We start from the raw sequence: 15244 nt of genomic DNA, 5'->3' as shown, positions 1-15244 counted from the left end.
CTACAAAATGATAATAATAGAGGTCACTAGGGGGGTTAAAAGAGACAATGCATAGGAAGTGCCCAGCACAATAGCTCGCACATTGGAAGAACTCAGTAAAGACTTTTGGTTTTTGTAAATTATTTGATTACTTACCACATCTTAAAATGCTGACCACATCTTAGCATGATCCAGACAGGTCCACTCACCATGCAATCCAAACCCCTTGTCCAAGGGAAAAATGTCTTTCCAAACACAGGACAATAAACTCATTTTATTTTGCTTTTGAAATAAGAAAATATTAGCATAAATATTTCATCTATTAATGAAATTGCAATCTGAACAAAAAGCCCAATCATACAGTGTATCTACAAAGTTAGATCATGTCTTCTGCTTTTCTACTCAGATAATTCCAAAGTAGAACTTACAGTAGTAGAAAGAAAAATTTAAGATGTAAAATTATCCCACTACAATTTTGTTCTTGATTCCACAAAATACACCATTCCCATGAATTTCTCAGTTTTGAAATAAACAGTATAGGCACATGGAACATTAACAGTAAAATTCCGTGTAGAAATGTAAAATAGTAGACCTTAAGATGTACATTTTTCTTACTGTTTTTCTAAAAATGCTCCTTCAAAAGAGAAAGCAAAATGCAAATCTACGCATGTTTAAAGTCAAATCTCCCATACAAAATCTTTGAAAGTTCTTATCATTATGCTTATTTTTCATAAATACGTATAATACTTCACAGGAATTATATTGCAGAACCACATAAACAAAATTTTGTTGTGATTATGATGAAAAAAAATGTATAAGAATACTTGTAACTATTTATATTTTTTAAAATCTTTAGGCTTGAAAATTCAAAAAATGATATTTAGGGCAAAGTGCTATTCCAAACAGATATAACTTCATTTTAACTTTGACTTTTTACAGACATCTTCCAAATATTTTTTAAATTGCAAATGACAAAGTCAATGGGGTTCAAAACTAAATTCTTAAACTAAGTAAGGAGAAAACAGATAACATTTAAATTTCTCTCTTGAAAATAACTATGAAATACTACCATTTTCTCTTATCAAATCAAGTCAGTATTTCATTCTGAAAGCAATGTATTAACATGTGATTTTATGAAATAATCCAGGGAAAGGCAAGCTCTCTTGCTGAGCATACACAGTAACCCAGGATCTTCCTCATTGCTGTTTTCTTTACCCCAGCACTTGTGAGGCCTTTTAGGAGACAGTGGATTAAAAGCCTTCAGGATCAAAACAGTTCCTTGACATTTGGATTTTAAACTACAGAATAATTAAAATTGATTGCATAATTTGCACCTATTTACAGGTGTGACATGATGTGGAATTCAGGATTATAATTCTTTAGACTTAAAATGGTTGGAGACAAGCTGGGAGATCTGGACATTTTCTTCCCTCCATTCCTTCCCTCTTCAATCTGAAGACTCAGAAATTATCTATCCCAAACCATAGAAAAGTAGAGTATTTGAGGGTGAATAAACTTCTAATCTAAGAAGTAGATTTCTAATTATTATCCATAAAGAGATGAAAAGCAGTGAACAATGGAACAAGAATTAACACAGGGAGAAAATAATCTCACCTTTAGAATATCTCCAGGATAATATTTTTCAGATAACTGACCCCCTCCAATCCTCTTTTGGGCAATGATGAAACTAAATGTCTGATCTGCAAAGAAAACTCTCACCAGAGACCTGCTGATTCAAGAATTCAATTCCTGCCCAATTGGAATACCGCCAACATTTTTTCATCCTAACAGGAATGTGTCTGCAATTTAAGAGCTTTTTCTCTAAAGGTAAAAAATGAGAAGTTTTGGTATTGTTAACATTTCAGGTAAGATTGAGAGGTTGTCCTTGTGCCTGAGTATGTTCTACTAAATTTAGAGTAAGTATTATATGTGATGGTAACAAAGGTGAGAGCTTGGGACTCAGTCTTAGGAAAAGAGCTTTCAGTTTTCCAGTGGACAATTTCAAATAGATCTCACCAGCCACCCTTTAAGATCTATTCCAATCATGGCATTCCATGATTATTTGGATTCTCAAAGTGGTGTCTACCCTTGAGCAGAGGCAAAGGCTGGCTGGAAGACTAAGAGAAAAAAAAAGAGTTTCTTTCTATATTAGTCACCACCTTTTGAAGACTCTCAAGTATCCTTTAACAACCCCAAGTAAAACCTTAATTAGAAACTCCATCATGAAAAAGGTATGGCATCTTCATTCTCCACCACCACACCCAAGCTGACCTTCCTTCTCCAAATCAAACAAGGTAAGCAAAGCAACATGTTAATGTTTCCATTTTCTTTCTGAGGAGGGAACATGAAGGGGCTGAGACTGGATCAAATCTGCTGCCCAGCGTCATCTGCTTTGGTTACACCTTGAAATTATCCCTAAGTACAGCTAATTATATCAGTTGTGTCCTTACATTTCTTCCAGAGCCATGCTCCTTGACCAAAAGATATGAGTTCAGTTATGAGTACAAATCCCAAATGAGAAGCCTCTGGGCTAGTCCAGCTTTCTTTATTATGTGCTATTTTCCCTTATAAATATTAATATGGTAATGAAACAATAATAATTTCCTTGGAAGGTAATACTTCTGCCAAAATAAAGTTTCAGAAACATGAAGAATCTGGTGGCCCCACCTCTCTCAACCCTGAAGATTCTGGGGCTCAAGGTCATTGGTCACGTGGGACTGTAACCAAGCACTGTTGTAGCCACAGACTCCCCATGTTTCTGATCTAATTCTCTTGTCACAGAATAAGCCACTGCTCCATTGGTCCATAGCTGCAGCTTGGGATCAGATTCTTTGGCAATGAACTGCAGCTGGGTTTTTCTCATTCTCTTTACAAGTCTAGCAAAGCCAAGCAACACAGAGCTAAATATCATTGAAAATCCACAAAGGAGGAATGCTGCAGTGTAGCTGCCAGTGGTATCTACCAGCCATCCTGTAACAAACAACAGCAAAATTATATTGTTGAGCTGAAAATTAAATCGTTTACCCACTCTCAAATTCTAACTATTTGTGAGGATAATAATGGATTGATAGCACCACCAATTGTAATTTTGAGACAAAAAGCAGGTCACCTAAAAATATTGTGCAGCAACTGAAAAATACATTCTGTTTTCCAGGGAAACTTCTAAAGTGAATTGATTGTTGTTATGTAAAGTACTTGGAAGAGCATTATGTACTTAGTAGTCACAACATAAATATTAGTTACTATTAACTTCATGAAATCTGGTAGAAAGCTAAAAGTAGCATCATTTAAATGATTAAAGTTGGAATAATTTATCTAGGGTGTTAAGAGAATATATTTGTACAAAATGCCAGTAGTATTCACAACACCCACACACTATTTTGAGTAACATGACATGCTTCAAAGCAAAATCCACATTTTCAACTGGATTCAGTCATTGTACTCTATCCAGTTTGAAAATCTGAACTTTGGGCCATTTCAGAAGTTGCAAATGCAAAGTAGCTTTTTTTCTTTATCTCTTGCTGCAAGAAATTAATCTCGATATCTATCTCAGCTCTAAATTTTGAGGAAAACCAGGGCATATGACATGCAAAATAGTAGCCACAATGATTAGAAAACCAGTGGGGTAACATTACACTTTGTCAGGCAATTATTTTATAATGAACAAAAGGTTTTTTTTTAATTCCTTCAAACTTTCCTTATCTGCCAAAAAAAACTCATCAGAGAAGTATATGGTTTCTTCTCTCACCCACTTCACATCCATTAGTCAAAAACGGCATGTAGAAGTTGTTATAAGCCCCACAAAATTTCCTGAATTTAAACTACTCTCAAATATTTTAGTTATTGTTTGATTTACTTGTGCATTTCTATAGCACCAAACAGAAAAGACTGTGTAGAGAGTTGCCATTTGAAAGGTAAATAAATAAGAAAATGGTACAATAAGAAATCATGTCTTAATCCTCTAATTCCCAGTAATGAATATAATGTCTGATTTGCCAGTAAAGGCCATGGACTGAGGAAAGGATTCATGAATCCCAATTTCATTTGTGTCCTGTGACCTTTGACAGAATGACACTGTTTCTAAAGGTTGGTGAACACTGAAATAGGCAATGGAGGGAGGATGTGGGAACATTCTGGGGGCAGTTTTCAAAAACAGAGCACTAAACATAAAGATCTATATCATGGAGTTTAAACTGACCAGGATTTTTCATCTGCACCAGTCAAGTGGCCACAATTTCCCCCAGTTTGCTGTGTTTATTCCACCCCAATTGCTGGATTTGGAAATAGCCTGCAACAGTCTATTCACAATAATAGCTAATAGCAGAAACCCTGCCTTCCTCAGAAAATTTCCTGCCTTCTTTCTAGGCAAAGTTTTGGGTTACTTCTCTTTTGCCTGTCTGCAGAGCCCTTGTTCACTCTCTGAGTTTTAATCTAGGCAGATAGTAATATGGAACAGTAATTCTCACTATTTACCATGCATGAGCATCACAACAAAGTTGGCCGAAAATGTAGATTTCTGGAACTCATCCTCAACATTCAGATCACAGGTGGGAGTGTCAAGGAATCTGCATTTTTAACAAGGTTCCTAGGAGATTCACATGCAGGTGGTGTAGACCACATGCTTTAGGAAGGAGAAACAGATTCCAACCTGTTTACTGCTGTCTCTCTCCAGCATGATAAACACAATGGTAGTTATACACACAATAAATATTTGTTGAATTACTTATTTAATGAATGCAATAAATATTTGTCAAATTATTTGTTTAATCATGCTTTACTCTATAGCATTTTAGAGTTTATAAAACATTCTAGGTGCTTTATATGATGACTCCCAAATCTATATACAAATCAGGCCATCCATTAAAGCTCACATTTCATCCTTAAACAGCTCTACTGTGCATTTTTACCTGTATATTTCAGAAATTTCAACATATCTAAATACCATATTCATTATTTTTCAGGCAAAGCCACTTTCTTGCATTTCCTTATTTTTTCAGCCATGACATTATTTTCTAAGTCATCCTTGACTTCTTTCTCTCATTCACCTCTGTATGCTATTCTGCTGAATTTTTTTTTAACTTCCTCCTTTCCCCCAGAGCTCATCATCATTTCTGCTGCAGCAGCCCTAGCTCAGGCCTTTATCAGCTGCCTCCTAAACTATTAGAATGGAATCTTAGCTACCTCTCTCCTAAGTTACTAGATCAATTGCTAGATCACATTTTCTAAAACATACACTTTACCATATTATCCTTTTACATAAAAACTTTAATACTACCTATAGTCTATGAAGAATAGAGCCCAGTTCCTTTGTCTGGCACCCAAAACACTCCACTATGACACTGGCATTTATAATTTCAGCCTCATCACCCACTTCCCCCTGTTGGAATTCTTTTCTCCCACAAGACTTCCCTCTGAATGTACCCTACTTATTTATTTATTTATTTATTATTTATTTATTTGTTTGTTTGTTTAGAAACAGAGTCTCATTCTTTTGCCCAGGCTGGAGTGCAGTGGCATGATCTTGGATCACTGCAACCTCTGCATCCCAGGTTCAAACAATTCTCCTGCCTCAGCTTCCCAAGTAGCTGGGACTACAGGCGCATGTTGCCATGCCCAGCAAATTTTTTTTTATTTGTGTAGAGTTCGGGTTTCACCATGTTGCCCAGGCTGGTCTTGAACTCCCGAGCTCAGGCAATCTGCCTGCCTCAGCCTCCCAAAATGCTAGGATTACAGGCATGAGCCACCACGCCCAGCTTGTCCTATTTATCTATATAAGGCTAAACAATTGCTCCATCCCCCTGTTCCCATGATTAACATTGAAAGGAATCAAGACCCTAATTTGGGACTTACTCTTTCCAGGTAGGCTAAGGTTCCTACCTGGTTGGAAAAAGATTATAAAACAAGGATGTAGGTGGAACCATGATGGTTTGGGGGGCTCTTATATCCCTTTTCTCTTTCACATTTCCCCAACTCTCTTGACAGTTCTTCTCATTGACTGCATGTGGGTTTGCTGTTTTCACATCAATATGCCGAAGAGAAGAGGTGATTGGGGTTTCTCTCTGGAAACTTACCTGCGATGGGTGGGCTCACCAAGTATGGCACTGCGTGAAGGAAGTACACCACACCAAGCGCTGATGACAAAGAGGTGGTCCCCACTATCTCTGCAGTCACTACTGGGATCAGGGTCACGTAGGCACCATCAAAGTAGCCAAAGGTACAAGAGAAAGGCACGAGCAGAGGGAGACTTTGAAGCATTGGGAGGCAGAGATAGCAGAGCCCATCCATTCCCACAGCAAAGAGGTAGCAAACATACTGGTAATTCTTCAGACACCTGTAGATTTGAAGAACAAAAATGAGTACAAGATGTACACATTCTGTAAAAGAGCTTTAGAACCACTGCTATGCAGCAGTAAGCCTTGCAGTTACTTATAGAGATACCATTCCCATTGTATGTTATCTATGCTGTCTTCCTATCCTTCTTTTATGCAAATGCAAGAATTCATCTCTCTAGGAAGCATGGTGTGGTAGAAAGAATAATGCTCCAAAATTAGAAAGGCAGAATATTAAAACCAGTTCTACCACCCACTGCCTGCCTAACTCAATTTCTTTAGCTATAAAATGGAAAGGTTATCTATCTCACAGGGTTACTGTAAAAGTAGTCACGAACTAACATGTAGAGCAGGGGTGTCCAATCTTTTGGCTTCCCTGGGCCACATTGGAAGAAGAATTGTCGTGGGCCACACATAAAATAAACTAACACTAACGACAGCTGATGAACTAAAAAAAACCAAAAAGTGGGGGTGTGCATAAATCTCAAAATGTTGTTAAGAAAGTTTACAAATTTGTGTTGGACCATGTTCACGGCTGTCCCGGGCTGCACGCAGCCCATGGGCTGCAGGTTGGACAAGCTTGATGTAAAGCATCAGGAGGCTAATTTTCCTAGCAGTCTACCATATTACAGGTTTTTAGTTATGTTATCCATTGGTATCTGGTACATCATAGATCATAAATAATAACCCAAGTGGTTACACAAAGGGGAAACTGTGATACAAAGACATTAAAATGATTTGCCAGAGATGATGGAGGTCTTGGAATAGGACAAATTCTTATTTCAAGATTTCCAAAGTGGAATTTTCCCCATAACTTCAAACCCATCTATGATATCCACTGTTTCAAAGACTCTGTATAATGTCAGCTTCAACAGCTTATGCTTTACATTTTTCTACCCAAAGCCTCATTTGAACCTCACAAAATCATATAAGGTCAACAGGCAAATATTGCACTGGCTCATTTTACAGATAGAGATCATTGAGGATCTGATGGTTAGGTGACTTTCTGTAGGTCACAGTGTTAATAAGGAGCAGAGCCAGCTCAAGAACTTAGGTCTTGTATGCCTCAGACTAGACATGCCTCCATTAGACCTATACCTGGCTGCTTCTTGCCGAGTTATTTGATTGTGAAAATAGGTACCCTTTGCTCTTCTCCTTATTCTTTAACAATTAAAAATGTGGAATTCGTACTAAATATTATATTCATAACACTGGAGAATGGCAGTTGGAGCCTGATTAATTACCAAAAACATAATTTGTGAGAAGCTACATGATGGTATTAGCTCTGCAGGTCACATCCCAAATGTGAATAGTTCATCATTTAGGAGAATATGAGTAGCCTGCACTCTTCAGTCCAAACAGATAAGCATTTACTGAAGAAATTACTTGGTAAATTTCTTGTAACTTTTGTTTCTGAGCCTACAATTACAAGGAAATTATTTGCAGTTTGCACTGTCAAACATATATATGAGACTACAAATAATGTGTTATCATTGCACCTGATCCTCCTGCCTGAACTGGATTCTGCTCCTTTTTCCATTGCTAGCCAATCTGGAGTGGTTCAAAAGAAACTACCACCACCACACCCAGCCAGAAGTTGTCTTGCTTGAGGACTGACTTGTCTTGGGATGGAATTAAATCCACCACCAGAACTTGTTGTTACACTAGGCTTCTGCAATTGAGACACATCTGGCCCATAACCTTTTTTTGTATTACCTGTGAACTAAGAATTTTTTTTGTTTTAAAATGGTTGGAAAAAATCAAAAGAAAAATATTTTGTGACACAAGAAAATTATAAGAGAAATTCACCTTTCAGTGTGCATAAATAAAGTCTTATTGGAACATAGCCACTCTCTTTTGTTCACATATTGTCTGGGGCTGTTTTGTACTATAATAGCAGAGTTGGGTAGTTGTGACAAAGAACACATGGCCTACAAAGCCAAAAATGTTTACTACCCGTCCCTTTATAGAAAATTTTGCCAATCTCTCATCTAGAAGAACCAGCAAGGGAGATGCCTTCAGATACTGTAGACTTGTTAACATTATTCAGACCTAGGTATTCCACATGGTAAGGGGCTGAGGAGAAACTCAAGGCTTAAAGTCCCCTGGTGGGGAACCAATTGTGGTTTTATGAATTTTACCTTCTGTTGGTCAGCCATCCAAATGTGATGTTGCCAATAATGTCAATCACTCCAAGTATGGACATAAGAAAAGCAGCTTGCTGATGACTCACTCCAACACTCAAAGCATAAGGCACCAAGTACACAAAGAGAGGGCTGCAGCCATAAGCCATAAACAGTACGGAAATGGCGAGCACAACAAAGTCTGACATCAGTAAAAACCTATACTCCTGCTGCAAACAGCAACAAAGGCAAGTCTGTGCCCATTCTTTGGTCAAAGATGAATACGGAGACACCCGCTTAAAGTCTTCTTTCTGAGTTCTACAGACATGGTTCTGCTCTGGAGTTGTGTGGTCCTCTTTAAGAGTAATTGGCCTCATCAAGGCACCACAAACACAGAGATTCAAGACAAAGCCCCCAAGAATGAGTAAGGCTCCCCGCCAGGAAAACTGTTCAATAAGGAGCTGAACCACAGGAGCCAGGATGAAGGTGCCAATGCCACTTCCTGACATGGCGATCCCATAAGCAAGGGCTTTCCGTCTGTTGAAGTACTTGCCAACCATGGCAATAGCTGGAGAGTAACAAAGTGCAAATCCAAGACCTGGGGATAAAGAGAGCTCTATGAGTGCTGGTGTACCAAAACAGCCAACGGGAGAAAATATCTCAGAATACGATTATTTTATTAAAGAGAATCTGATCTTTCATTAAACTCTTTTAAAGCTGCTTTTTACATCAAGCTTAAAATGAGTCTCCCTTCACCAGTCATTCACAATTTGGAAAATGTAGGATATATATGATTTTCTTCTTAGGGAGAGTACCCTTAAGGAAATATGACTTCATAAACAAAATCAAATGAGGAACATGAAAATCATTGTACAAACTAAACTGGAATTCACTAGAAAATTTGGATAATGCCAACCAAGGAAACTTATCCCTCCTCCATTTTTAAACTTAAATTATCCGGACAACTGCGTAAACTCTTCACTGCCTATGAAGACACAATACTGATAATCTGTGACCACTCTGGAATTTGGATTCAAATAGTATATATAACGATGAAAATTCCAGGGTAATTTTACAAAGTTGGGAAACATAATGCCAATTTTATATGTGAACATAGCAATGTATATTTTCATATGTGAAAATATCTCTTAAGGTCTGTAGACAAATGTTGACACTCTAGAAAGCTTTTTAAAGACCTTCAACTTTTGGGCTGGGTGCAGTGGCTCATGCCTATAATCCCAGCACTTTGGGAGGCTAGGGCAGGCAGATCACTTGAGCTCAGGAGTTTGAGAATAGCCTAGGCAATATGGCAAAACCCCACCTCTGCAAAAAAAAAAAAAAAAAAAAAAAACTACAAAAATTAGCCAGGTGTGATGGCATGTGCCTGTAGTCTCAGCTACTCAGGAAACTGAGTGGGGAGGATGACTTGAGCCCAAGAGACAGAGGTTGCAGCTGAGATTGCACCAATGCACTCCACCCTGAGGACAGAGCTAGATATACCCTGTCTTAAAAAAAAAAAAAAAAGTCAACTTCTATTACTTTTTAAGTAAAGAAAATTTGAAGGGCTTTGAGCCTGGATTTTATGGCAGCTAGAATGTCAGAGAAGGAAAAGGAGAAACACCTTCAGAAGCTCCTGCTTCCATCTGCAGTTCAGGGTATCCAGCAACCCAGAGTTGCCTGGTCCCAGAGGGGTTTCTGGATATGGGACTTTCAGTGTTAAAACCAGGACAGTGCGTGGTAAACTGGGATTCATTGGTCACCATAGCAGCAGTCAGGCTCTTTGGTTTTTTAGGGGTAGATGTACCTTCTTTAGTTAACACAGCCAAATTTATAGACTCACTATGAGGTTATGTCATTTATCGACCTGATTCATGCCACACCAATGGCCCAAAGCCCAGGCAGGAGTTGGTGCTACTCTCCACACCCCTTTAAGTGACGGGCAAACTCCTACTACAGTCCCACCAGCCAACTCATCTTGTTCCTATGCAGTCCCTGTAAGTGTGATTTATTGAATGCACGTTGCCTTTTTCCCATGGGATTCATTATAATTTGCTAAAGTGATACTTCCATAGCTTTGAGAAAGAATGTGTAATATAAGAATATTCACAATAAAGGGCTTTTTAAAATTAGAAACTCCCATTTATTGGACAGTGGTATTTCTTATAAAGTAGGAACAACGCAGATTGACCATCAATAGTATTTTAATGTCTTGGCAATGGTTGGAAGAATGACCATTGCTGAAAATTCATGTTGCCCTGGGTAACATGTTGTTTCTTCTGAATACAGAATCTCAGCCATACACTAATTCCAAAGAGGAAGCTGTGTTGCTTTTACCATCTGGCTAAATTAAATTGGTGATGCATTTTCATTAGGGTAGTGTAATCTCATTTCCAGCTCTGTTTAACTGCTAGGTAGGTAGACATAAGCTAGGTCAACTAAATTATGCATCTAACAAAATGAATATTTTATGAATTACTTCTCTGTTGATATGCTTGGCAACCCCTGGATGGAGCAGGGTGACACAGGTAGTATAAAGTGCCCTTACCTGTAAGAACTCCCAGAGTGAGGTAGAGGTGCTTCAGACTTGTGGCAAACGAGCCCAGGATGAGTCCAGTAGATGCAAGCAAGCCACCCAGCATGATTCCCACTTGACAGGATAAATGGTTACTCACAACACTCCCAAGTGGAGCTTCAAAAACAATAAGAAATAGGTTCAACAGAAAAGCCTTGAGGGTACTGTGAAAAGTCTGTGGCTGCATTGACACAGCAGAGAACCTTTAAGGCATTGAGCCCACCCTTTTAATTCTGCAGCTTTGGAAACTAAGGCCCAGAGAAAGGAAATGATTTGTCCCTGGTCCCACAGACAATAAGTATCAGAGCTGGAATAGAACTCAAGTCTCCTGACCAGCATTTCAGTGCTCATTCCTTTTCATTCTATCATAATGGCAGGATTGTAGGGTGTTTTTTAAACAGTTGATCAACTTTTCTAAATTACATGTCACTTGCACCGGGTTGTTTACTATAGTATTGATCATATATCATTAGCAATAATGGTGACAGTTAATTGGTGGAGAAAGAAAGTAGACAACACCATGTGACCAGCAGTGTTATGTGGCAAAAAACCAGGACAAGAGATCATAGACAAAATTCACAATCTGGCACTGCTTTCGGCCTTCAGCACGCCCTGTGGATGAGATATCAAAGCCCAGAAAATCTAAGAAAAATGCTTCACGCCATAGTGACATTTTGGTTGGTCTCACTTGATTTGTGACTTACCAACGTATCAGAATTATGTTGACTTCAAGGCTCATAGAATATTAAGAAAAGCTAGAAGAGGCCAAAAAGGAACTGAAGCTCAGGGGTATATGGAATGCCCAAGGTCACCAACAAGAGCACCTAACACCAAGTGTGAGGTTTTTTCACCCCCTTACTCTTTGAGTCTCTCACACTAATGGCAGGAGTGATGGGTGAGGAAGGCATGTAAATTTCTTTCTAAGGAAAAATTCATGCTGACATCAATAACTCTTAGTAGCAAGATCAGAAGAACTGATTCTCTGGGTGTCTGTAGAGTATGATCATTTTTGTATCGATCATACTGAAATTGGGAGGCAACTCAACTGTTAGCCTCTCTGTTCATCACAGAGCTGATCTGTTCCTAGTGGGTGTCCCAGATGTGATTCTGCAGACTCTCATCCATACTCGGAACTTTAATGTTCTAATACCATGTCACAAAGTGAGTAGATGGGTATATGGTAACTGTGTACAACAGTCATCTTTGTCTTTCATAGAATTTAAATATGTTGCTTCTGACAACCCTCCTCAAAGCTTCACACAGTCATTATAACCATATTGGTCACCTACAGTCATTTCCTCCTATTTGGGAAATTATGAATTTCCTCCAGAATATAGCAGTGAGGAAAACGAATCACCTTTATATTCTGAGAAGACAAACATGGCTTCTTTGGCATGCTGATACAAAGGCTGTGAATAATGAGACCCTGAAAATCAAGTGGTTTTAAAAAAAAAAAAAAAGACAGATTCTAAAACTCAAATATATGATTTTTTGATCTCTTAAGACCTTCTTATTAGTTGAAAGAGTTGGGTTGATTTAGCCTTCTCATGAAACCTGCTTTTAGTCTTAGAACTGCTCTCAACTTCCTCCAAATCAAACAAATATTATACATTTCAGTACAATTCAACTGATTCCTGAGTATGTGTATTTTTTTCCAAAAAGAAATATGAGTCAGTAGAACTCATTTAAATGAAAAGATTGAGTCTAGGCTACAAACAATTTTTGATTCAATCTTAGAAACTCTCTAAGACATCAATTTAATAATGTTAGTTTGAAACTTATTTTTTTTTTAAAAAAGTCAGCTTTGTTGTCCTCTACTACATAGATGGAATGTTAACTCCATACATTTCTAGAATACCCTACATGCCTTATATAACATCTTCAGGGTTTTCTGAATTAAATCACAGCCATAATGAATATGTGAATATGTTTATCTCATGACTACACAATTCTATCCTTCCCCAATACTTCTCTAAACATGAAGATTTATACATGAAAAAGATGAAATCTATCAGTCAAATTTCAAACCCTCAGAAAGGGAACAGAATGCAATCCAAGACTTGAGATGTGATACAACACTGTTGGCACTCATTGAAGGAGATTATATAGAAATGGCTCATGGTACTATCCAATAACTGTATAACTGGAGAATGAGAAGGCCATAGCATTTGGAAGAGAGAAGCCAAGCACACACTCTAAATTGCTTCTAAAATCAGAAATAATCAAATCGTATGTGTTCTTTTGAGTCTATGTAGTCTTTTTTGTTTTTTTTTTTTTTAAAGAGAAAGAGAGAGAGAGAATAGGAAGGAGGAAAAAGGAAGAGAAAGAGAGAGAGAGAATGGGGAGGAGGGAGAAGGAAAAGAAAGAGGGAGAGAGAATGGGAGTATTGGTTTCTTGCCCAGGCTAGAATGCAATTTAGTAATGGGTATTGAAAACCTCTTTTATACTGATAATTATACTTAATGATGTAGTCAGGAAGGAATAAGGGAAGAAGATAACAAACAAACAGCCAACCAATATTTAATTTAAACCTATGAAATGCTATGCGATTACTGGGGAGTGATTTACTTCCAATTATATAGTCACCTTTGGAATAGGTGTGAGGTGGTAATGTATGTTTTGTGTATTTGAAGTGGAGAGTTCTATAAATGTTTATTAAGTTTACTTGTTCTGGGTCTGAGTTCAAGTTCTGAATATCCTTGTTAATTTTCTATCTCGTTGATCTATAGAATCGTTAGCTCTTCTTGTTGCATTGATCCTTTTGCCATTATGTATTGTCATTCTTCGCCTCTTTTGATCTTTGTTGCTTTAAAGTCTACTTTATCAGAGGCAAGAATTGCATCTCCTGCTTTTTATTTATTAGTTTATTTTTACTCTCTGTTTGATTGGTAAATCTTCCTCCTTCTCTCTGAGTCTTTGTGTATTGTTGCATGTAAGATGGGCCTGGATGCAGCATACCGATGGGTTTTGGCTTTTTATCCAATTAAAATATATATAAGTTTAATACCGGCGTTTGATGCTAGCTGGCTGTTTTGCCCATTAGTTGATGTAAATTTTTTATTGTGTTAAAGTTCTTTGCTTTTTGATATATTTTTGGAAAGGCTGATATTGGTTGTTCCTTTATATGTATAGTGCTTCTTTCAGAAGCTCTTGTAAAGCAGGCCTGGTGGTGGTGAACTCTCTAAGTACTTGTTTGTTCGCAAAAGATTTAATTTTTCCTTCGCTCATAAAGCTTAGTTTGGCTGCATAGGAAATTCTGGGTTGAAAGTTCTTTTCTTTAAGGATGTTAAATATTGGTCCCCACTCTTTTCTGGCTTGTAGGGTTTCTGCTGAGAGATCTGCTGTAAGTCTGATAGGTTTCCCTTTATGGGTAACCTGACCTTTCTCTCTGGATGCCCTTAGTATTTTCTCCTTCATTTCAACACTAATAAATCTGGCAATTATGTGCCTTGGGGTTGGTCTTCTTGAAGAATATCTTTGTGGTGTTCTCTGTATTACCTGGAGTTGAATATTACCCTGCCTTGCCAGGTTGGGAAAATTTTCCTGAATGATATCCTGAAGAGTATTTTCCAACTTGGATTCATTCTCTTCATCACATTCAGGTACACCTATCAAACGTAAATTAGGTCTTTTCACATAGTCCCATATTTCCTGGAGACTTTGCTCATTCCTTTTCATCCTTTTTTCTGCATTCTTGTCTTCTCGTTTCATTTCACTGAGCTGGTCCTCGACTTCTGATATCCTTCCTTCTGCTTGATCAATTCGACTGTTTAAACTTGTGCATGCTTCACGAAGTTCTCGTGTTGTGTTTTTCAGCTCCATCAATTCACTTATATTCTTCTCTAAATTGTCCATTCTCGTTAACATTTCATCAAACCTTTTTTCAAGGTTTTTAGTTTCTTTGCATTGGGTTAGAACAAGTTCTTTTAATTCACAGAAGTTTCTTATCACCCACGTTTTGAAACCTGCTTCTGTTATTGGAACACACGTGTAATCTATTAAGCCTTGTTCCGTTACTGATGAGGAATTGCAATCCCCTGTAGAGGGAGAGGCATTCTGATTTTGAGAATTCTCTACCTTTTTACGCTGGTTTCTTCCCTTCATTATATATTTGTCCGTCTGTCGTCTTTATAATTACCGACTTTCTAACTGGGTCTCTGACGTCCAACTTGTTGATTCCCTGCACCAAAATCTGAGCAATCCACTGAGCCGGCCAAAACAGCGGTGTTAAGATTGATGGT

At 37.9% G+C, this 15244-nt stretch overlaps 1 protein-coding gene across 2 annotated transcripts in view; it reads right to left on the bottom strand.

The window, feature by feature from the left end:
- Window positions 1-233: 233 nt before the first annotated feature.
- The window catches only part of SLC16A12 (solute carrier family 16 member 12), a 98989-nt gene continuing 83978 nt past the window's right edge, over window positions 234-15244 (bottom strand). For both annotated transcript variants that reach the window (XM_012454746.2, XM_064374121.1), the window contains 4 exons: window positions 10977-11120; window positions 8450-9029; window positions 6051-6310; window positions 234-2949 (listed from right to left, as the gene is read on the bottom strand). In XM_012454746.2, the coding sequence (XP_012310169.2) occupies window positions 2687-2949; window positions 6051-6310; window positions 8450-9029; window positions 10977-11120 (1247 nt within the window). In that variant the 3' untranslated portion in view covers window positions 234-2686. The remainder of the gene's footprint in view (window positions 2950-6050; window positions 6311-8449; window positions 9030-10976; window positions 11121-15244) is intronic.

Source organism: Aotus nancymaae, unplaced genomic scaffold (assembly GCF_030222135.1).
Source record: "Aotus nancymaae isolate 86718 unplaced genomic scaffold, 86718_ANA_hifiasm-v0.15.2.pri h1tg000010l, whole genome shotgun sequence".
NCBI classification, from domain to species: domain Eukaryota; kingdom Metazoa; phylum Chordata; class Mammalia; order Primates; family Aotidae; genus Aotus; species Aotus nancymaae.
This window is presented reverse-complemented; position numbering and strand designations above follow the sequence as displayed.